The sequence below is a fragment of the Glycine max genome, chromosome 18 (genome assembly GCF_000004515.6).
Source record: "Glycine max cultivar Williams 82 chromosome 18, Glycine_max_v4.0, whole genome shotgun sequence".
In the NCBI taxonomy this organism is placed as follows: Eukaryota; Viridiplantae; Streptophyta; class Magnoliopsida; order Fabales; family Fabaceae; genus Glycine; species Glycine max.
In genome coordinates, this window is record NC_038254.2 from 1,074,182 (window position 1) to 1,098,047 (window position 23,866).

At 32.8% G+C, this 23,866-nt stretch overlaps 4 protein-coding genes across 4 annotated transcripts; 2 read left to right on the forward strand and 2 right to left on the reverse strand.

The window, feature by feature from the left end:
• Nucleotides 1–302: 302 nt before the first annotated feature.
• Nucleotides 303–1,318, reverse strand: LOC100780058 (uncharacterized). The gene has a single exon (XM_003551971.5). It carries the CDS (start codon nucleotides 1,197–1,199, stop codon nucleotides 504–506), a length of 696 nt encoding a protein of 231 aa, XP_003552019.4. The 5' UTR covers nucleotides 1,200–1,318; the 3' UTR covers nucleotides 303–503.
• A 2,298-nt stretch (nucleotides 1,319–3,616) lies between these two features.
• Nucleotides 3,617–13,547, reverse strand: LOC100781127 (LMBR1 domain-containing protein 2 homolog A). Its single transcript, XM_003551973.5, has 14 exons — nucleotides 13,070–13,547; nucleotides 11,951–12,030; nucleotides 11,116–11,274; nucleotides 10,190–10,403; nucleotides 9,408–9,494; nucleotides 9,194–9,333; nucleotides 8,397–8,477; nucleotides 8,226–8,290; nucleotides 6,625–6,797; nucleotides 5,768–5,898; nucleotides 5,564–5,651; nucleotides 4,818–5,031; nucleotides 4,595–4,695; nucleotides 3,617–4,419 (listed from the first exon to the last, which is right to left on the reverse strand). The coding sequence occupies exons 1-14, from the start codon at nucleotides 13,235–13,237 to the stop codon at nucleotides 3,967–3,969; spliced, it is 2,154 nt and encodes a 717-aa protein (XP_003552021.1). The 5' UTR covers nucleotides 13,238–13,547; the 3' UTR covers nucleotides 3,617–3,966.
• A 3,614-nt stretch (nucleotides 13,548–17,161) lies between these two features.
• On the forward strand, nucleotides 17,162–18,867 carry LOC100783277 (histone H3.3). The gene is made up of 5 exons (XM_003551977.4): nucleotides 17,162–17,355; nucleotides 17,834–17,905; nucleotides 18,020–18,096; nucleotides 18,198–18,288; nucleotides 18,385–18,867. Exons 1-5 carry the CDS (start codon nucleotides 17,206–17,208, stop codon nucleotides 18,553–18,555), a joined length of 561 nt encoding a protein of 186 aa, XP_003552025.2. The 5' UTR covers nucleotides 17,162–17,205; the 3' UTR covers nucleotides 18,556–18,867.
• An 848-nt stretch (nucleotides 18,868–19,715) lies between these two features.
• LOC100305466 (uncharacterized) lies at nucleotides 19,716–21,164 on the forward strand. Its single transcript, NM_001248856.2, has 5 exons — nucleotides 19,716–19,780; nucleotides 20,204–20,275; nucleotides 20,355–20,431; nucleotides 20,520–20,610; nucleotides 20,705–21,164. The coding sequence occupies exons 2-5, from the start codon at nucleotides 20,204–20,206 to the stop codon at nucleotides 20,873–20,875; spliced, it is 411 nt and encodes a 136-aa protein (NP_001235785.1). The 5' UTR covers nucleotides 19,716–19,780; the 3' UTR covers nucleotides 20,876–21,164.
• The last annotated feature ends 2,702 nt before the right edge of the window (nucleotides 21,165–23,866 follow it).

Sequence of the window (23,866 nt, forward strand, 5' to 3'; positions counted from 1 at the left end):
AGCTTCTAGATGATACCAAGTGGAGCATGACATGAGGAAAAGTTACTGTACCGATGGACAGCGCTTCTAGATGAATTCTCAAGTTCATATCCCACCCAGGATCGACTCGCATGGGATATTTTTCTTGTGAATTAGTTCATGAGAAAAGCATCTCATCACCAAGTTGTTTTGGTGTTATATCAAGAAAATGTTTTCTTTTATTTTTTACACGTAGGATCAGAATTAGTATTGTATATCCAAAAACAAAAACATATTCCTCAGACATGTCATCAAGCATTGGATATATAAAAAAATATTTGTTAAAAAAATCTATCTATTAAATAAATCTTCCAATAATACATACATCATTATCATAATTGGAATACAACAATGAAGTCTGAAATTCCTGAAAAGAACCCCAATAGAAACATCCTTCAATTATGAATTATGATACAGCTAGCTAAACACATGGATCACCTTTAATTTGGGATCATGGAAAAGAAAAACAAACGAACCCTTAGGCCCTAGAACTCATCATTTCTCTTGAGTTTGAGCACCTTTGTCCAAAACCCATCTTTCTTCCTTCCACTCATCATCACATCCCTGTGCCTCGAAGCAAACGCCAGCGACTTGCTCTTCTTCAAGTTCAAGCTCAGCATGCACGAGGCAGATTCCGCCACGTGCGAAGCGTTCCTCCGGAAGCGCGGCCTCCGGTGACCGGAGGAGCCGTGTTTCGAAGAAGAAAAAGATTGATGAGGAGAAGCAGGCGAAGAAGCTGGAGAAAAACAACGAGGATCAATAATAGGGTTTGTGTTGTATAGCTGAGAGAGCTTTTCCCTTAAGCAAGAGGAGCAAACACCTGGTGATTGCTTATCATATGGGTGCTCCTTGCACCCTCCTCTTCTTGCTTCTTCAAACACCAATTCGCACCTTTTCATCATTTTTTTTCCCTTTCCGTTCGAATTGGATACCTTTGTTACGTTCTTGAGAGAAACTATTATATATAAGGAAAATTCGGTGGTCAAAGATGCAATGTATGGTAATACACTATTACATAACACGTGCACGGATATGTGTAGTCTTTTACCTCGAAAGTTCGTGTTTCTCATATTGTTGCTCTTAAATATTATTCTGATAAGGAAAATATGTGAACATTTATTGTATAAATGAGAACGAGATTGTTGTGTTTGACTGCGTTCAATGTAATCCATCTTCTCCATGTTGGCTTTTGAGAGCTAGCAATATGTTGGTGCAATCTGTAATTGAAAACGACGTGCAAACAAGACGATCTATATTTTGTTAGCAGTCGTCTTTTACTTGAACGTGATCATTTATTATTAATTATAGTTGAAGACTTTTTATTTTTATTGTTTTTAGGTTTGATTAGTTAGTATCCTCAAGAAAATTGTAGAGCTCATTGTCAAATTAGAACGGTGTACCAACAATGCCAGTGATATTTAATTCTGCCTTTTATTATTATACGTATGAACTTTAGTAATATGAATTATATATAATATTTGATCAAAAACATCTAGCAATATTTTTATAAGTGTTAGACCAAAAAATTTACTAAAAATCACATGTATGGTTGTCCTCTTAAGTAGAAGTTTAGGATCGAATATGTATGTGAAAAAAAAATGTGATTGAAAAACAAAATTTCACTAAAAATGATCAGTTAATTAGGTTTCTTAAAAATTAATTATCAATCAAATCAACAAAATTCTGTATTGATAACCTGGTAAAAAAAATAATTTTCCAACTCTTAATATTACCAAGTAGAATTTTTTTACTTAGACAAAATTATGTATGTATGCTTGTTATTGTTGTTATTTTGAAGATCAAATTGTTATTGCTTGTTGATATTGTATGTATGCGTTTATTTTGGTTCTAGTAGTCATTAAGAAGTCAACTATAGCGATTATCTGATCATTAATTCAAACCAAAATTCTTATAACTAATTGCTTCAACAAATTGACCAAGTTACATGCATTATACTAATAAACAGAAAAAAAGAAAGAATTTTTTTTGACGAAGTCATCGTTCAAACTGCCCACAATATGGCATATGATATCATCACGTACTTACCCCGCCCACTTAATCAGTTTCTTAATTAAAACTGTTTACAATTTTGTTGTTGGTGAAATTAATTATTCGTTGATAAATCGAATGTGTGCAGATGATTACGTAGAAAATACTATTTTCTAAAAGGATTCACGAATCCTCCGCGGCCCAAGCTTTTCTTGTGAGTGTATAGTAAAACAACAAAGTTAGAACCTAGATATTGTGTAATGTGTATACTATCCAAACTACTAGACCAATCCTAGTAGGTTATCAAAACCCGAAAAAACCCATTACTAGTACATTTTTAAAATACATTAGTGATAATATATATATATATATATTGGTAAGAATCGAAGATATCAAACTGACTTAAATAGTCATAATAATTTAAGGACCAACTAGTACGGAGATTTTAGTTTTTTCAGAAATTTTAAGTTGTGGATGTAAATTAATTTGCATGTTTAGTAAGTACTTTAAAATTTAAAATTGGAAAAATATATATTGTTTCTTAGAAAAAAAATTTGTCATTGTTTTTTACAAAATTATTTCTCTAGAAAGAGGCGGAGATTTAACTTTTCTAAATTAATAGAGAAGTTTTAATGATATAAAAAAATCATAGCATAACACCTTTATTAGCTCACCCGATTGTACAAAGTTATCAAACATTTTCCTATTAAATACATAATAAATAAATAAATTTAAGAATAAAAAATGTTAATAAATATTCTTAGTACAGTTATTATAATTTTAAAATTGTTTTTTTTTTATAAAATATAAGTTTATTATGCTTTTTAAACATTTTTATTTCTTTAACGATCATCATGATATTTCACAGTAATAAATTCAAAGAAAATGAAAAGTTGAGAAGATTTAATTTGAGTGTGGAATTTGATAGCAGTAAAAGAGTCTTTTTTTTAAATCTCAACAATTGATTTTAATTTTTATATATTAAAAATTTAATAAAACAAACTAATAGCTTTCTAAAACATTGGATCTCAACTGCTGGAAACTACAGTAGCTTAGTGATTGCAAGTGATTTTGATCCGATTTAGTATATTAATGAAGGATTTAATTTTCATACATTGACATTGTAAATTTTTTTACATTATTGACTATTTCTTAGCTTATTTTTTAAATTTATATAAAAAAAATGAATAGTCAAATTGACTATTGCTTAGCTTAATTTTTACATAATATAAAAAATTAATAGTCAAGTTGACTATTGTGCTTAGCTTAACTTCACAGTATATAAAAATATTATGGTGAATTGACTATTGCTTAATAACCGCAAGCAGTTTTTTTTCTTGGAACGGTAAGTAGGCTCGTATTATTACTCAGAAGCAAAAAAGCTGTGAAGTACATCAGAAATAATTTGCAATCTTAGGTGGAAACTGCAAGCAATTTTACACCTCCACGTGCGCTTTGTTGCGCAGAACATAAAGTAGATATGCTAATTGCTATCACTGCACCAACTCATTTTGCTTTAAACGTTATACAAACACATCACGCCTCAACATGAAAATCCCTGCATAAGAATTTTACATAATCTACAATAAAAAAAAAAATGAGCAAGGAATAAATCCGTGAGCAAAACATAAAAGACATCGCATAAAACTAATGCAATTTGATCCAAGTGTAGGAGTTTTAAACGTCGGTGACACCGTCCACTGGTACATCAAGATTTTGTGTGAGATTGATTTGCAAACGTATAGGAGTTTCCGTATAGCACACTATCTTTCCCTCTTTGGTTTGCCTTGGGGGATTTAAGTATGATTGTCATTTTCTAAGTACAGCATTTAAATTTTCTCATTACTGTACATGATAATATGGACCTGCATTCCCAATCCTAGAACGCTTTTACAATTGTAAGTCCTTTCCAAATTATGGATACATCAACAAGAAGAACCAAAAGTATTGGCCTCCATACTAATCGTTGTCATTGTATATAGATTGGTTTAAAGTTGGCCGTTTGAGTTTTTGAAATATGTCATCAAGGGACTCAGACGAGGAATGACTAGAGCCGGTATTTTCCTGTATTTGCCGTAGAGGTAAAAACTTTTTGGCCCCTATGTTCACCTTGAAACTCTGAAAGCCAGTCTTCATCGATTGCCACGTCGAAGTCAAACCTGAAGATGATCCTCCAGATGAATTGCTAGAATTAGTATTCCCTTCGTCGGACAAGGAATCAGCCGAGGCTGCGTTTTTCTCTTCTGACTTCAACTTAGATGCTGGCCGACCCTGCTCTCTAACGACAGCATACTTCTTGGTGATGGCTTCCCTGCTTCTGCTTGTGTCTTCCTTCGAAGTTTTGGACAGACGGCCATTTATTTCATCAGTAATTAAATTGGAAGTTGGCTTCATTTCAGCACCATTCCTCTCCTGAATAAATAAAAGGTATAAGATGAGAAAACTGTATTACCAAAAGAAATTAGTAGTTACAAATATCATATTGCAGCTGTTGAAACCACCAGATGTTAAAATTGGATAAGTTGCAAGACATGCATCAAGTCAGACAAGATTGGTCCAACTTTTTGTGGGAGGTATGCCAACATACCATAAAATTGTTGCTGGATTCAATATCAATGTTATTGAAATTTCTTGCAAGTGGAACAACTTGCTCCCCTACTTTGCATCCTTGCTCAAGCCAAGACCGCTCTATAAATAATACAGAATCAATCATCAAGCACGAGTATCACTAAGTCAGTATTCACACATTAGGATATGATTTAGTAACATGAACTACAGTTTTAACAACAACGTAAATTTTTATTTCATACCTTTTTGTAAAATAATTAATCCAGATGGATCAAAACCATCCATATCTTCAGCTTCAGTTTTGAAAATATATCTCTTCCAACTTCCCAGAAAATCAAATACTTTATCAAAGAAGTTGCTTGCAACTAAAATGGTGTATATAACCATAATAAGTGGATAGATTTTGTTAAATTCATCCCCAAAGAAAGGAACAGCATTGTCAATGTTCCCCATTCGCTGCAATCATGGTCACACCGTTCACCAATTAAAATAAATAAATATATAATACTAAGGTAAGGGAGCAAATATGTTCTGATGCAGAAGTTCAGATAATTTAGCAGTTACTAACTTAGCCAAAGAAAAATTATCTTTGAAAACCATAAAAGGTGTGTAAAACTAAATACAAGACAACAAAACCATAGATACTTAGAAAAATAGGTTATTTTATCTAGGACAAGAAAAGAATAAAAAGAAAGAAAATAAATTTGGGTCAATGAACTTTATGAAGAAATTAGTTGATAACATGTCTTTTTTTTAAAAAAGTTACAATATGTCATGCACCCAACCATTATGACCATGAACGACAATTTGTAGGATTATTTGGAAGTGATTTGATATATAAGTGAAAAAGGACAAGCAAGAAAAAGTATCACAGTAGACACAGCACATGGAACCCTGTCCAGTGCTCATAATTTTGTCATCTTGGGCAAGAAAAATAACACTTTAAAGAGAATTGACAGTCAATGGGTTCATAAGATGAGAGGAATACCTGTTCAAATATAGTTGTTTTATTCTTGCCAAGGCGAATGAGATTGAGAAAGTTGTATGAGACAGGAGGAGCATAACGAGCAACCATCCTGGGAACAAGGATAGAATGAAACTAGTATTCATTCAACAGCATAGGCAATTCAAGAAACAAAAATTAGTCATAATAAAAATAAGCAGTTGTTGCAGTAAATGAATAAAAGCTTACGAGCATATCATAAGCAAGTTAACTGAGCTAGTCTGTCTGGGTGTCAGTGAGTAAAACATCAACATTCCAATTTTGAACAATGAATAGTATGTGCAGATGCACATGTACATGAGAGGAACAAAAGCAAACACCTGGACAAGAAATCGAAGGTAAGTGATTTTCCACAACCCTTCATCAGAGAGCAAAAAAAATACATAAAATAATGCATGATTCACATTATTATAAATATATTAATATATTTTACAATATTCGGACACTAGTCATACTAAATGCTAAATTAACATGAATGATGTAGCTTAGTCTGATGCTAGAACAAGATGAATACAACAATGAGGTGCGATTAAAAAAGAAGCTTGTCCTTAATTCAAATAATATAGTAGCCAAGTTGGAATAAAATCATTTTATCCAAGCAAAGACACATTATGTGATATGCCATAAGCAATGTGTGCATTATGTAAAGTCTCTCCGCTTGCAGGGGCAAGGTTGCATACATCTACACTCCCCAAACCCCACTAGGTGAAAGCCTCATGCATGGGGTCTCATTTATGTACAGCCTTAAACCAGAAGGGGTGAAAGTTTATTTTCAAAAAAAGACAGAAAGAACCACTCACTAAAAGTAAACAATATATGCTATAGACCAATACACAAACAAAAGCACAGCTTACTCAATAACAAAAACATTCATATTAGATATGATAGACTTTAATTTCCTTTAAAATGTCGTGTGATTTCCAAAATTCCAGAATTGAATCTTCATCCAAAAAAATTCTGTTGAAAGATGAAAAAATATTTTAAAAAAATACACACCATCTCAATTTTCTTTATGTTAAAAAAAAATCACCAACAATTCAATCTACCTGCACAAGGACCTCCTGTGTTCCAACCGATTTTATAAGAATGGAAAAAAGCGATAGATCAATGCTAGGCAGAAGAGTTGCCTCAGCTAAAAGAATTGCTACAGACATGATACCAAGTATAACAGCCAAGCCTTTCTCAACTTGTTTCCTTAAAATGCATTTCCATAAAAATTCTGCAAAGAAGCACCATTTATTCAGAATGACAAGCTCCAACCAAAATATTCCATACTCAAAAAAGGAAGAAGAATGTGGAGTAACCCATGCATGATTATATAATGCAAGAAATCTAATTGAGAAAGGCAAGACAAAAGTGAGATGAAATTCAACAAACTTTGAAGCCAAAAACAACATAGGCAATTAGGTACGTATGAGCAAATTGGGTTGACTTCCCGCATGTTCTGTCAATACTACATTCAAATCCTCTCATTTCAAAACCAAGAGAGGTCAAGTTTAATTAGCACTATATGTATATATAATTTCTTACCACGAAAGAAAATTATGTAAAATAGAATTACCATATAGGAGGTTTCATTTACAGAGGACACAGACACAACTAAGCAAGTAGGATACAGAGCATTATCTTTTCAATAATATCTTAATACATAAAAATGTTAGTGATGCAATCCTATCCCCCAAGGATATTAGATAGAAGACTCCAAAAGAATTGAGCTAGAGCTGCTAAAGAAGGCCCTAGGATTTTCATGAACCTCAGGGTAGATTTCTGAGTCCATGGGTCAAGGTTGGATCCACTCTTCTTCGTAAATATTAGAATAGGTTTTTCCTTCTTTTGGGCCTTGTATTTTAGCCATTCTAGTAGTATAGGATTTTAGCCTTGTATTTCCGTAAATTTTGAGTAATCTTTATAATAGGAACTTTTTTGTATTTTTATGTATTTTAGCATAGGGTGAGCTTAGCTATTATAAGGAGTGTGTGTAGCTAAACTCTAACTTCTCATCTCAAGGAGGTGAGCTTAGCTATTAGAGGGGTGTGTGTAGCTAAGCTCTAGCTTCTCTAGGAATCTTTTCAAGGAAGCTTCTAAAGGAGGTGAGTTTAGTTATTAGAGGGATGTGTAGCTAAGCTCTAGCTTATCAAGGAAGTTTCTCAAGGAAGCTACCTAGGCTATAGATAAAAGCGTGTGTAACACTTATTGTAACTTTGATGAATGAGAGTCTTGTGAGACACACTTCAAAATTCAATTTTTCTCTCTCTTTTCCTCCAATTTTGTGTTTCCCCCTCTCTCTCTTTCTTTTCCTCCATTGAAGCTTCCTCTCTAAGTTTCTTATCCAAGGCACTTTCTTGGTGGTAAAACTCTTTTTTTCATGACTTATTTCCTAGTGAATGGCGCTTCCTCGCACCTTTTCTCCTTTATCTTCTGCTGCATCTCCATGGTAGAAAATCATCATTGAAGGACTTCATTAAAGCTCAAAGATTCATCCTCCATAGAAGTTTCACTAGCAAGCTTACATCAGTTAGTGGGTATCAGAGAAAACTAATAGAAACAGAATTACAAACTAAAATTAGCCAATGCCATTCTAGATGCAGCAAAGAAATATTAAGTGGCATTAGGGACAAATGGGTTCACCTATAATTCTCATTATTACCTAAAGTATCACATAAGGACCCCAACTTGCCAGTCCGAGCAGGTCTAATGCTTGAATTATATTCCCTGAAATTACAGCAAAAAATTGTGTAAGGTGAGCTGGAAGAACTAGTAATGTATTGTAGAAGGATGTTGAAGTGGAAGAGAAAAGAAAATGAAATTAGAAGCAAACCATCCAGTTGAGTTGCGGCGTTCATAATTCTTTATTGTATCTTCCAATTCAAGTGCCTCCAATACATAAGTCATATATTCACTGCACAAGCAACAAAATCACAATGTTTGGGTATCAGTGAAAGAATTTAGGAAAATTCTAAAAAACCTTAGTTGTAACAATAATATGACAGAATAGCTACAACTAAATCATCAAGCTACCACATATATCTAGTTACTAATGTTTTAAATCTTGGATAGCGGAGCTTAGCGGCTGGCCCAAAATCTGCTATAGCAGGATGGCCACTATTTTGAATTTTTGTTATTACTATTACTATTTATTTTATTATATTATATATTGTACACTAAATAGTATTACATTTTTATTACTATTATTGTTTAGTTTATTATATTTTTAGTACTATTATGTATAATTTATGATGTATTATATTATGTTTTATTTAGTTTGTTATCACTATTATTTAGTTTATTATGTTATATGTTATGCTTTAAATAGTTTTATTTTCATTACTATTATTAGTTAGTTTATTAAATCATATGTTGTGCTTTAAATAGTTTATTATATTTTTATTACTATTATTATTTAGTTTATTTATTTTATATTATACACTATGGTTATTTAAAAACAAACAAAAAGAGAAGCTAAACTAGACTCAAAATAGAGGTTCAACAAACTAAAACAAAAAAAGGAGAAAAACAAATAAAAAGTGTTTGGGCCCAATGGCCCAAATATCACAACACTAAGCCTTTCTTTCCTGAAACCCTAAGACCCAAACCAAACATGTTTTTACTTTTTACCTTTTATATCTATAATACTCCTCACGAGCTCCCCGAAGATGACGCCTTAGTGTTGCCATTGACTTCTCATCTGTATCATAATCCATATCATTTTCCCCTAATCGGCCACCTTGTGGTTTGAAGGAAGGATCTTCCCTAAACTGAAAGTTTGAAGGTTACATCTAAATAAAGAAAACAATCCAGGTTTTGTAATCAAATAATGTAAACTCAATACCATTTGAGTTAGCATATCATCAATGACATTCATATAAGGTCTCAAAGAATCACGTTTGGACATTTGCTTGGATGTTGCTTGAGCTACCTACATAAATAAACAATCATTAAACTCCAATACTGTTTTTTGATGGAGGGTCGCGAGTTAGTATTTAAAAACAGCTTTTACTAAAAAGCAAGACATTCATATAGGGTGCATATCAAGTAAAAGAACTATTTTATGTGGGATCAAATGATGCCATATTTGCTCTTCTCACTCTCAAATAAAAATAGTCCCACTCAGTTGATACATCTCCCACACACTCACAAGAAAAGTTAGCTCTATCTTGCTTGCAAGTGAAAATTAACAAAATTTCTGTTAAAATTCACGTTGATTAGCTGTCAGCTTTTGTCTTATTCACTTGCACAAGGGCTGTTTTCTCTCTTCTATTCTGATTGCAGTCCTCTGTCATAGGTGGCACAGACTGCACTTCTTTTCTTATCTCAGTGTACTTAGTTTGATCTTTTTGATATAAATGAAAAGTTGTAGTTGAGTGTTGGTTAACACTTAAGCATTTTCCTCAAAGCAATATCTTACTTTTAACAGATCTGTAAATGTACAAATTTCAATAGGAAAACAGCAAACAATTACCCCTCTAGGTGGGCTTGGCTACATTGACCAAATATGACTATATTGAGCTTTATCCAAAAACCAAAATTTCCAATAAATCAATTTATAGCAATATCGTTTAAAAGAGTAAAATTATAAAAAAAAAATTACGAAAACTTGAATGAACCACTTACAACAATAGCATTTGAAAGTTCTTGGTGAGCATCATCCAGTTTGACAGCCATTTGGGCAATTTTGTGCGTAAGAACTTTCTGGCGGATAGTCCAGTCAGCATTTCTCCAAATGCTTTTAGGAATTTCACTTAAACCAAAGCCAAGAAGAAATGCACCAGTAACAAGTCCAAAAGTATTTGAGCAGGCCATGGCAAATCCCAAAAGACTTCCCTTCCTGTTTACAGAAGCAGGAACCAACTAAAATCATTCCAAAAGGAAAAATAGTGCATTCCCTCCTTGAACCCATTAGTGGAATCCATAGGCACTGTCACTCTAATGGTGGGGCCTCCCTAGGCCTTACCAGGAACTAGTATCCAAAAGACAACAATAAAAAGAAAGAAAATAAACTCAATTGATTTCAAATGTCCTCACAACTTTTCAGCATGTGATTTATCTATATTATAAAATCCCCAACATCTTGTAAAGATGATATATTGAATTTTCTTGAAACATCCTCACAAACAGAGGCATTGTGTTAGCCTCTGGAAGTAAGTGCACAGATGTCAACAGGACTATAAAAGTTAGATTTCTGAACTTGCAAAAACACAGCTTTATCAGGTAGAGTAGTGTTTTGCAGAAGTCCCTTAAAAAGTGGTTAACAAGACTTTTATTATCCACATAAACACAAAAACAGAGTTTGATGTCGTTCATAACAAAACACACAGCCATACATTACAAACATATCATGTCCATATATGACACAGTAAATAATCAAGAAGAAATTAGTTGTGATGCAAATTTCTTTGAGGAAACCAGATGAAGTTCGAAAGTGCAAACAATAATCTTGACTGAAAAAAAAAAGGTTCTAGGCAGCAATAACTGTGAGCTAACATCTTAGTACTAAAAAACTAAATAAATAAAACAAGTTTAGGAGAATGAGAACCAACCACTTATTGTGCGTCAAAATGAGAAGAATGAGTCCAAAAAGGCCAATGGATCCAACAATTAGATAGAAGATCAAGTTAACATGTACACTAGTCTTTAATCTTTCTGATACAGTGAAATCCCCAGCATCTTCAAAACCCTGAATAAGGGGCACCACAGCCCTGCTTAGAATAAATAATTGAAACATATGAGAAAATTTGCATCTCTGATAAGTAAAAAGCCATTTAAATGTTTCCTTGCAAAAATCATGCTTACTATGTAGGCAATAATATGAGATAGCAAATATACAAAATCGCTTAAAGTTTACACTTTGCATAATAACTATATCATGTTGTGTAATTCATTGCTATTACCAGTATGGATCAAAGTCTGTTCTGTAGCAGAAAAAATGTCAAATGCATACAAATCGGGAAGTTTAACATTTGAGATACCAAGAAATGGTTCGGACCAAAAGAAAATAAAACATGTGTCCACTGAAAATTTAATCTTCACCTTGACCCTATTACATGTGCCGATGTTGTAAAGACCATAGACATTCACATTAAAGAATTAATTGAGCTTGATCCTATTACAAATTACATATCAGATTCATAACAAAGACATAGTCCACTGAATCAAAAAAAGGATCCTGGAGGAATGTTTCACCAACAGACAATGGGAGAGCAAAGCGGCTTTATCATGATAAAACAAACAATTTTAAAAAGCTTTGGACCATTAACCAAAAAATGTCTATTTGAAGTAAAATTTGCTTGCCTTTCTAAACAATGCAATATGTTTGAACTTTGAAGTACACAAAAGGATGTGAAAGTGATGCAAACATGTAACATTGAAGCATACCAAGTAAGTAAAAATGTACTCCAATAGGACCAGCTCCAGAAGAATGAAATAGCTCCATTCTCTTGGTTAGAAGACATTGTCTGCATGTGTCATAAAAACACTGTTATAAATGAAACCATTGCACATATAGTTCATCAATTAACCACAATTCTTTTCAACTTTTAATAATATAAGGCTCCAAAACCTTCCTTTCAAAGGAAGGAGGGGGGAGCTTATCTACTAGCTGAAGAATTATCAAGTTGAACTAATTAGGAAAACAGAGGCAATAATAACAACCTTAATTTAATTGACACAAGCTTAACTACAGAATAAGAAGTCATAAAGCTGCCTTGTCCACAGCATGGAGGTAGCACAATATTTTTGTCAAAACTATAGACACTATCACACCAATGCAAAGTAAATCTTTCTGAAACTTATAATTCTAAATCTTTCTTCCAGTTACTGATTTTAAAACCCAGCAGTTCAGAACTTCCATATCCAAGTCCTTTTCAAAAGTTAAGGCTTCCTCAGCTCCTCTAGTCTAGGATGAACACTTCTGTTTGGACAGTGTTAATTATAATCCATGCATTTGTCACTTGCATTTACTTATGTACAATTACCAGCATCTACAAATTACCTTATGAACTACAAAGCTACCATATAACCTATGCATTTGTTCTTCAACTGTAATTTGCAAAGCTACTATCTCCCATATTTGTGCATCATTTTCGGTTTTGTTTCTAACTTTCTATAATAATCACACATTCACACGTCCAACTAAACATTGTTTCTCTGGCAGTGCCTGAGGTTTTAAAAAACAGTCCACACTCCGCAACCACATCACAACCGCAATTTCCTGCAACATCAAGGATTGTGACGAAACGACGGCCCACAATTTAAAACTGGCAGCAGTGGTAAAAGCGCGTATGGAACAGTTCAAAAGGTATGCTAAGCAAAACAATCCTAAAAGCTCCGTTTACGCAACCATACGACGCCGAATTAAACACATCCATATTCCACACAAAAAAAATCATCGAACAAAAACCGAAATCTAATAAGATGAATTGATCAACAGAAACAACAGCAACAACAAAATCAAATTGGAAACCACAGATTGCAAGTTTTTCTAGGTGAGATTACCGCCCAAATGTCAGCGGGGACGAGGATGATGATGGAGAGAGAACAGAACCAGGTATATCCAACGGTGAAGAGCACGTAGCGAGGGACATCGGGGCCAGCGAAGTACCTAAGCGTGAAAAGCACCATGCCTGTTGTTAGAGGCAGCGAAATCAGGTAAAACACCCACATCTCTCTCTCTCTCTCTCGCTATATGGAATCGGAGAGTTAGATCATAAATCGGTTGCGATTTGGGAATTTGGAATCGCAGAGCTAACACTGACTTTTCTATTCGTCAGGTAAAGTGTATGTAGGTAGCAGCCGCAACAACAGCCACGCGTCCCTTAAAGCATCGTCGTTTAATGGTTTTCTTGGGGTGTGAGGTGTTATGTTAGGATTTAGCACCACATTCCTCCTCGGCGAGAAACGCTCTCGATTTCTTTCTTTCGCTTCTCCTTCCGTCCCGGTATATTCTTATTTTCTATACCATTATGTCTGAATGAATGAATCACTAATAACCCAACTAGACCCAAGGGCTTTTTTTTTTTTTTTTTTTTAATAAAGTATTCAAATGTTTCCGTGTAACTTCGACAGGAATCCTTTTTGTCGTTTTTTTTTTCTCTTAATCCTGTTGTCCATCATATCATAAGAAAAAAGAGATGAAGACTAATTTAAAATTTAATTAAAAAATAAGTAAAATCTAATTTAAAATTTATTTTAATTAAGAATTATATTTGAATATTACTTAAAAAATTTAATCTTAACTTTAACACATGTTTCTAATCACTTAATTTTTCTTTACCTTTTCTACAGTATGCAAAAATAATTTTCAAATATTTGCTTAATTTAAACTTGCTTATATTAATTACTTTTAATCACTGACTTTATATTAAAATGTGTTATAGTAAGCATAACAAAAAAAATATGTTATAGTAAAATAATTCATTTTAATTCTCTAATTTTACTTTACATAAAAACAAAGGTGAGTCGTGGTTTTTAACAGAAAAAATACTTTATATGAATATAACTTTATTTTATGATATCATTTAAACTATGTCGTTGAATTATATTAGAATTTTTAATTTTTATTTAACTAGCGAATGCATGGAATCGGCTCAGTCAAGCTTCAAAAGAACTTTAAATAAGTAATATCAACAAACTTCTATGTTACAAACTACAAAAGATTTGAAAATAAAAAAATGGGCAAAAATAATATTAAATAATTTTACAAGCATTTTCTGCATATTAATGCATACGACTTTTTCATCCCTGTAATTCATTTTTTTCCCTCTACTGTGGATAGAGTATTCTCTTTGATGAATTTTTTTCTACTTTTACGAATTTATTTTTTTTTTCATCAAAGAAAAAATAAAGTACAAAATCTACCGGGGTCTTTTGGATCCAAATCTTTAATCAATAAACAATCCAATAACCAACTTTCTTTTTTATTTTTTGAATCGATTTAATTAAAAATACTAAGATGGTTTCATTGTTTTTTTACATCATTTTGTTATTCTAACAATCCCAAAGTTTCTTTTTTTTTATATGTTATGTTTTCTTCTAATTAAAATAAAAACGGTTAAAAGTTTTCTGGTATGAAAAAAAAAAAGTTTTGTGACACTAAAATTAAACTAGATTATAAAATTGTAAATACCATTTTTTTCATACTACTCTTTCTACATATAATCGAAGCAGATCAAAAACTACAATGATATTAATTTTTTCATTATTTCATTTAAAACAACGTTAAAATGAAAAAATTCTAATCATTATTAGTCAAAATTGACTATCAATTAAACTCAATTTTCACAGTTATCACTATTACATGAATTTATTTATTTTTTACTTTATTTTTTAAAATATATTTTATTTTGTGCATATTTTAGTTTGATGATAATATGAACAGGATTTTATTGTTAATAAAAATATATTCCTCCATGAATATTTGGTTGAAATTTAATCATAGAAAAAAGATTTTTTAAGTAAAGTTTCATTTCTTATGACATTTATTCAAGAAATATATTTAATAAATTATTATAAAAGTATTTAACAAAAATTTTCACCATGCAAAAATTTAGACATTACAAATTAAACTTATACTAGATTTTATCATTGATGAAAATATATCCTTTAGTGAATACTTGATTGAAATTTAATCATCAAATATATTTATTTATTTATTCATTTTAATAAAATTTTGTTTCTTATGATATTTATTCACGAAAAATAATTGATGAACAAGTTATTTTGGAACTAGTTTAGTTTATAATAGAATTAATCACAATAAAACTAAAAACAAAATTTTTGTAGGTAAATGACTTAATGTAATTTTAAAAATAATTAAAGTCAAGAGTAAAGATAATATAATTTAAATATATTTAGATTTAATTTTAAAAATAATTTAATCTAAACTTAATCAAATTGTCAAGTATCAATTCAAATAATCAATGATATAATTTATTTATTTTTTTCAATTCCAACCGAAATTAGATGAAATTTTCTTTAATAATACTTCTTTTACAATTAAAACAATTTTAGACTACGTTTAAAGCTTAAAAAGGCAAAACAAATAAAAAATATTTTTATTATGATTAAACAATTTCACTATTTTTTGTTATCGTAGATCAAGGGTGCAAACCACAAAAAAAAAAAACTAAATCAACTTTATTTTAAAGAAAGTAAAAAAGTAGCATGTAACACATCAACAAATTGAGGGGATCCCAAGCAACAAAATGCTTTGGAAAGTTGGAAATAAACATAGATCTGAAAATTCTTAATATAGATCAACCTTTCAAACTGCTACTCAGTCCACAAGAAGACAAGATATAATTTGATGAACTAAAATATCTTAGTAGCTAGAGGAAAAGAAAGCGAAAGCAAAATGAGAGCAATCTAAACTATGAAAATGAGGTTGTGGGAGAGATATACATGTGTCATACTAATAGGCAAATCAACAGAGAATGTTGCATCCTAGATGTCTAGAGTCTAATAGCTGAAAGCATCATCAGCTTACATTACACTCTGATTCGAGTAGAGCACGAGGCATGTGGAATCCCGTGTGAATCAACAAGGACTACCTTGCAAGGCTCTACACTCTTGAGTGAAGGGTGAAAAGAAATCCCATCAAGAAGTGAAATAAAACATGAGATTGTAAGCTCCCAAGTAGTGGGAGGAGGTTTAGGACTTTGACCACGTGCGTTATTTTTTTAGAACATGTGAGTATAAAAATATATATACATATTTATTAACATACATTTATTAAAATTTAAACTTAATAATTAGTAAATATTACAAATTCAAAATAATATAAAATTACTCCAACAAGTTATAAAATATGAAAAAAAATATTGTTTTGAATAGTTTCTCAAATAATCAATTCATCTTCTCCATAGTTTGGGCTTCTTCCCGCGAGAGATAATATTTGTAGAAGCCAACATCTGTTGAGTACTCGATTAGCTTCTTCCATAGGTCTCCAACTATCCATTTATGCGACAATATCCAACCAGCCAGCTGCCAAACATCAATTAAAGTCCATAGTAAGAAATCTTCAAAGAAGGATAAGTTCATATTGAGTATGAATCCAATTCATCGACATCATTATAACTCACTACAATCTCAATGGATTAGAAAGGATGTTTTCTGAAGAAGTAATGCAGAAAACGGAGGATTCGTTTGTAAAAGAAACCATAAACAAAGTGAGAACATAAATTAATGTGAATCTTTAAATCTAAGCCTAGCTCAGTCAATCCCGTTGATGCCACTTTAATCTGAAATTCTAAATGTAAATACCAGATTGAATAGTACATATATGCAGGCCGTTTGAGGCTTTTTCAGGGTGCAGGAAGCAAAATAGGGGATGTTGAAAGTAAAAGCCTAAGTCTGTTTTACATTTCATGGGCCGTGGCCCAAAAAAAGTGCAGGAAAAAACAATTACTCCGTAACGCATAATCCTCACGTGGCTTCCAAGTTCCAACGTTGTCCACTACTATCTTCCAACGTGGCGACAACTAGCCAGTGGAATCAACCAATAGAAAGCAAGCAATTAGATTTCACGATCCGTGTCTCCAGTCCCAAATTGCATCTTAGCCGGTTATTAAAATTTAGAAAACACAGTTCGAAGCATCAGGAGCCGTGGATTTCTAACGGCCAAAAACACACGGATGCTGATTTGTATCCGTCCGATCAATCTCCAACGCCTTCATCAGCACGCTATATATATCCCTATCATTCCTAACAATTTGAAACTTTGCATTCTATTCATTCAAGATTCAGCAAGTGCGTTTCGGAAGCAGAGACCGAAATACTTCGAGGTTAGTGATCTTTTTTTCCGCTTTTGGAAAAAATTCGAATATTAGATTCTGCTTCTTGTTCGTTCTGTAGAAGAATTGCTTGGCGTTTTCGTTTCCTTAAGGTTCAAAACTTGTCTTAAGTTTCTTTCTTTGATTGCTTTGATATAGGGTTTGTAACATGATTAAATCGATTTTTACTTCCATTATCTTCCATTTCGCAGTATTAGTTTATTTTATTAAGTTATTTGCCGTGTACTATGATTAAAATCTATATCCCTCTGTTGGATGTTTTGAAATAGGGTTTTATAGAGTTTCAGGGCCTTTATTTGGCCATTTAATCGATTAGTGTATACATGATGCGTTCTTCAAGTGTGAGATAAAAATTAAGTTTATAAGTATTTTGATTTTGATTCCCAAATTATCATTATTTGAATTCTCCTATAGTTTTTTTTTTTTTTGTTAAAAAGTTTTCTGAAGTTGTTGTTGGTTGTTGATTAAGATGGCCCGTACAAAGCAAACTGCTCGTAAGTCAACTGGAGGAAAAGCTCCCAGGAAGCAGCTTGCAACCAAGGTTTGTTTTTTAGTCATTATGACAAAATATTAATTAATTAATTGCTTGCGTTTTTTTTTTTTTTGGGTTTTTGAATTCTCTGCTAGCAGCTTATTGTTTTTCCTTTTATTTTAGGCTGCACGTAAGTCTGCTCCAACAACTGGTGGTGTGAAGAAGCCTCATCGTTATCGCCCTGGAACTGTTGCTCTTCGGTGAGTTTTGAAATATAACGATTCTAAACGTTTTATTAAATTTGGTTTGTTTTCCTTTGTATTATGCGTGTCTCCAATACTGAGATTTATTCTTGTGACAGTGAGATTAGGAAATACCAGAAGAGCACTGAGCTCCTAATCAGGAAGCTTCCTTTCCAGAGGTTGGTTCGTGAAATTGCCCAGGATTTCAAGGTATTGCTTGTTTTTTTTTTTTTTTTTTTATCAATATTGAAAATTGTACAATTGGATCGTAACTCAATCTAATGGGGATTTTGGTTTTATTTTCAGACTGATCTGCGTTTCCAGAGCCATGCTGTGCTTGCATTGCAAGAGGCTGCTGAGGCATACCTTGTTGGGCTCTTTGAGGACACTAACTTGTGTGCCATTCACGCCAAGCGTGTGACTATTATGCCCAAGGATATTCAGCTGGCAAGAAGGATTCGTGGTGAGCGTGCTTGAGTTGGTGCGTTCTGTGTTTGTGAAGATGGATTGTTGGTGGCTGCGGATGGTGTTTTGTTACTAAGTTTTCTTTTTGTTGAAGCCTATAGGTTATTAGGGAAAAATAGGTGTTTACTTGGTAGTCATATTAATTGTCATTGGCAAATACTGCCTAAGACACTGTGAAGGTCTGGTTGTTAGAAATTTGGCATGTATTTGATTTTTTTGGATCCTTTATTTCTCGTTTTATTTCTGGTTGTGCAGCCACTTTGGGAATTGTATTGGACAACTTTCTGTTGCCGTCTAATCTAGTTGAAGCTAGCTTATCGTGTCTGTTTGTTCTGATTATGGATTTCCATCCTTATGCTATTTCTCGCATATTTGGCCGAATTGCGCAACCCGTCCAGCGTAATTTGGTTTATAACAGAAGACGAATTTAACGTTTCGTTAGATGAAACAATAATAAGTAATACTTGTAATCCCCTTTTTACTATTAAGTCTTGCCAACTAACTTGTAATGTTTGAATTTGAAAGTGTTGTAAATTGGAAATGATATTGGGGTTTCTTTCTTATAAATTTAGTTGATCTTTTAAGTAAACTAAATCCTTATTAGAAATATCAAATAATTTTACTTCTGTAAAATGCTAATGCTGCTATTATTTTTCAGCATGCGAATTTATTCAATTCAATCATGTTAGACCGGATTAGTATTGGATTTGATTAAAATCCAAACAAGTGATTGAGTTAAAACAAGACGGAAGCAAAAAAAACTATTTGCATCTGGTTTTTGACTAAAAAAATGGAGTTTGGCAAGTATTTTTAGTTTGCAAAATGCCAGGTAATATTGATACCATAAGAATTAGCACAGGAAAGGGAAGGTTTTGTTCGGCAATGTATTAGTGTTTTCGATTTTTTTAAAAGCAAGACAAGAATACACAAGAAGGCTACAACTTTTGAATTAGAGTAACCAATGGGAATGGGACAATTAGACTTGGCGATCCGGATTTGGGGTCCCAAATGGCATCGTAGCCGTTTATTAAATTAAAGAAAACACAGCTCGACACTAAATGAACCGTACGATTCAAAACGTAAAAAACACACGGATAATGAATCGTATCCGTTCGATCACTGACAAACGCCTCCAGGAGCATGCTATATATAGGTTTCACTTCTTAACTTTCAAGAGCTTTAGATTCATTTCCCCTAGATTCAGCCACAGTTGGAAAAAAAAAAAAAGTTGTTCGAGGTTAGTTTTTCTTCTGGGATTTGGAAATTTAGGGCTTATATCTTTGTCTTTTTAATTTCTGTTGATTTCCAAATCGCGTATCTTAGTTTAGACCGTTGAATTTTTTTTCTTGGTTGATTTTTCTCTAGTTACAGCGTTCTAATTCTTGCGCCTCCAAGTCAATATTTTCATCTAGTAATCTCTAGGGTTTTTGATGTTTGTTTTGTTATAGAGAATTAGTCGATAATTTCATCTGTTAACGTGTTATATGTCTTTAATTTCTTAATTAAATAAACGAAGATTATGGATAAATATTTAAAGTTTTGAAGATTAGGTTATGCGATAAAAAGGGGCAAGAAAGGTTCTATTGTTTTTTTTTTGTTTTGTTTGAAATTGATGTTCTGGTTTATGTTTTTCTGAAATTACTTTTGGGCGTGGACACAGATGGCACGTACGAAGCAAACTGCTCGTAAGTCCACAGGAGGAAAGGCACCTAGGAAGCAGCTCGCAACCAAGGTATCTTCGGTTTACTTCTAGGCTTATTTTGGGTCCTTGAAATTTTACCTGAGAGCTTAATTCCTTTGTTTTTCTTTAGGCTGCACGTAAGTCTGCACCAACTACTGGTGGTGTGAAGAAGCCACATCGTTATCGTCCTGGTACCGTTGCTCTTCGGTGAGTGTTTTCGGGTTTTAATTTGTTTTGTGTTCTTTGTATTCCGTTGGTCGTGATCTCTAATAATATAATTGATTCTGGAAAACAGTGAGATTAGGAAATACCAGAAGAGTACCGAGCTTTTGATCAGGAAGCTCCCCTTCCAGAGGCTGGTTCGTGAAATTGCTCAGGACTTCAAGGTATTGTAATGTGTGTTGTTATTGTTGTTCAATATCTGTGTGTTTTTTTGCTGAATTTGTTAACAAGGAAATTTTTGGTGTGATTTTGTTGCAGACTGATCTGCGTTTCCAGAGCCATGCTGTGCTTGCATTGCAAGAAGCTGCTGAGGCATACCTTGTTGGACTCTTTGAGGATACTAATCTGTGTGCCATTCACGCTAAGCGTGTAACTATTATGCCCAAAGATATCCAGCTGGCAAGAAGGATTCGTGGTGAGCGTGCTTGATGTGGTGGTGGTGGTGGTGGTTGTGAAGATGATGATGGGTGGCTGCGGATGGTGTTTTGTTATTCAGATTTCTTTTTTATTCAAAGATAGGGTTGTTAGGGAGTAGGTATTAATTGTGATACGGGCAAATACTGCTAAGTGTCCATGACTGTGTCTTCTTCCTTTCAGAAAATTGGCATGTAATTGATTTTTGGACATATGTGTCTGTCTGTCATAATGTTTATGTTTTTACGGGATGTGTGCAGCCACTTTGGACAACATTCAGTTGCCATCTAATCTCGTTTAAGCTATGTTTCTTGTGCTTTGCCTTGTTCTTATCGGGAGATCTATCCCAGTTGTTGGTTACTTCGTTTGTATGTATTATTCACCTTACACTTTGCATAATCGGTCATCTGTAACTTGTATATATGGAATACGTGCATAAACAAATGGGTGTGTATCCTGAGGGGTTCTTAATGGTAACTGTCAAATGTATAATTGCATTTGGGTAGGAAGAAAGATGTGCATGAAGAATCGTAAGTAAGCTTTAGCCGGCGGCTGGAGAACTTGAGTTTATGATAAAAAGCAGCTCAATGATAATTAGTCTCATCGCCAATTGGATTTCATATTCAATGAATCAACCATCATGTTTCACATTGTTGTAATGTAAGTATTATTTAGAAGGTAAAGCAAATATTTGGTAAAAGTTACATGTCGTTTAGGTAGAATGATGCTATATGATAGGCCAAGTGTAGGATGTCTTTGAGAATTATGTAGCACTTGATTTACTTTTTTATTAATCTACATCGAAACCAACTAGCCTCTCTAGTCAAAATGTTCGTTAGCGATGTTTTGATCAGTTTGCTTGTGTCTTGATTTGTCCGCACATACTTGGTTGCTTTCTACATGGACTAGAATCACACAAAAGGGGAGAAGAGGGTAGTTTGTTGTAAGTGTTTGTCTGGGAATAGCGTTCGCTCTGAAAGTGAAATCGCAGAAAAGAACTATCTTAAATTGTTTGTCGGGGTTCACTTATGGTTGCTTATGTTTTTCAACTGAAAGCCATGATCTTTATTCTGAAGAAAGCAGTCGTTGATCTTCACCCAAAAACTGTTGACACTTGCTGTTAAATTTGGTTGAGACTTTATAAGTCTCTAAATGATAAGTTGATGACAATTTAATTTATGATCGAATGAAAGTTCTGATTTACTCTCTAAAATATATAAAAAATGTAATAATGAAGTTCACAAATTTAAAAACTCAAGTAGAAAACAAAATGGGTGCTTTGATCGCTTAACTCAATTTCAGTATCCCTATAGTCTTCTTCTACATACTATGAGAGAAAGGAAAAATGAAAAAATTACCATTTATTCATTAATAGCAGCAAAGGAACATGTTCCAGGCCCAGTCTGTCAGAATCTAACCCAATATGACTTCGTATATTCAAGCCAAGTATGCATTGGACATGGATGATGGATCACTTTCTTCACTGCCGAAGCACTTTGATCTTATAGGCCTTTAAGTATAAAGACTAAGCTAGATCACTACCATTGCCTAAGGGATGTTGCTTCCTACTCTTCCACTATTGTTTCATGCTGCGTCTCATTCATTCCGAAAAGCCAATTTTCTGAATACAATAAGGCACAACAGGAAGCAATAATGTTTAGACTTATTCAAGTTAAGGTTGCTCATTAAGACATCATATAAAGTGGACAAAAATAAGAGATGCATAAAAACCATTTGGCTCTTCTAAATTGAAAAGGAAAAGATGCAGATATCCTTTATTTGAAATGGATTGATGTTCTTATTGGATAATTTTTTTAAAGGTAGTCATGGGAGAACAAAATTAGAAGAAAAGATAAAATAATTTTTCTTATAAACTAAAATCAACTTATTTATAAGTTAAAATAAACTTTTTTAAAAGAAAAAATATTTTTTTTAGCTTTTCTAGAAAGCTAATTTTAACCTGTACATAAGATAATTTAACTTATAAAAAAAGCTTATTTCATTTTTCGTTAATTAAAAACGAAAGTAGATAGTAAAAGACACTAGATTGGCTTATCTTCTCATATGTTCAAGGCTTGTACGCAAGATAAAATGACCTTGAGATTATTTTACATTTTCACTGTCTGTTTCAGTCTTGAGTATGACTTTAATTTGAATTTATTTTTAATGTATGTAATGCGTTTTGACAACGCACATGCATGCAGCAAATGTGGCAGATTCAGGCAGAATCGTTGGATTTTTTTTTTTAATTAGCTTTTAGACAAAATTTCCACCTAGAGTTTATTGAATAGAAAACTACCATTACTGCATTTGTACAGCATGGCGTCGCATCTATGATTGACAGAGCTCTCCTACTTCAGCTTGATGGCATGTTTCCCAAATTCGCTACATGTCTCTGCTTATGTTTGGAAACGTGTTTTTGGGAATTCTAATGTACATTCTTGAAATTTCAAGACACAAAATGAAGAATGGAACTGAACTCTCCCAACTAATATCCAAAAATACACTTTGATCTGCAAGGACCGCTGATGAGAGCCCAAGCTGTTTAAGTTGATGGTTCATATGACATTCCATAATTACGAAGTTTCACTCATGTCTGAAACTCTGGATTCTTGTAAGGAACCTCAATTCACAAATTCACAGCAAGGAAAAAAAAAACTGAAATATCACTCTGCATTTGTATTATTAATATGGCTATACATTATATTTAGGCCAACATGTTTTGTAAGGGAAATCTGTTCACGAAGTACATTGTGGTTTATATCAATTGGACCCTCTTCTTATCTATACAAGGTTTTAACCTAGCTTTTCTAACAGATGATGTATATTGTATTATACAGTATATACTAAGTTGAGTAAAAATATTACTATTAAAAATTGCCAATTGTTCCATGGTTTTTACTATTTTTCTATTTTTAAGGAGATTTTGTTTCCTTTTATTTACTTTTATGATATATTGAATACATAGCCATTTTAGTAATCAATAGGTTTGCTTACATATGCAAC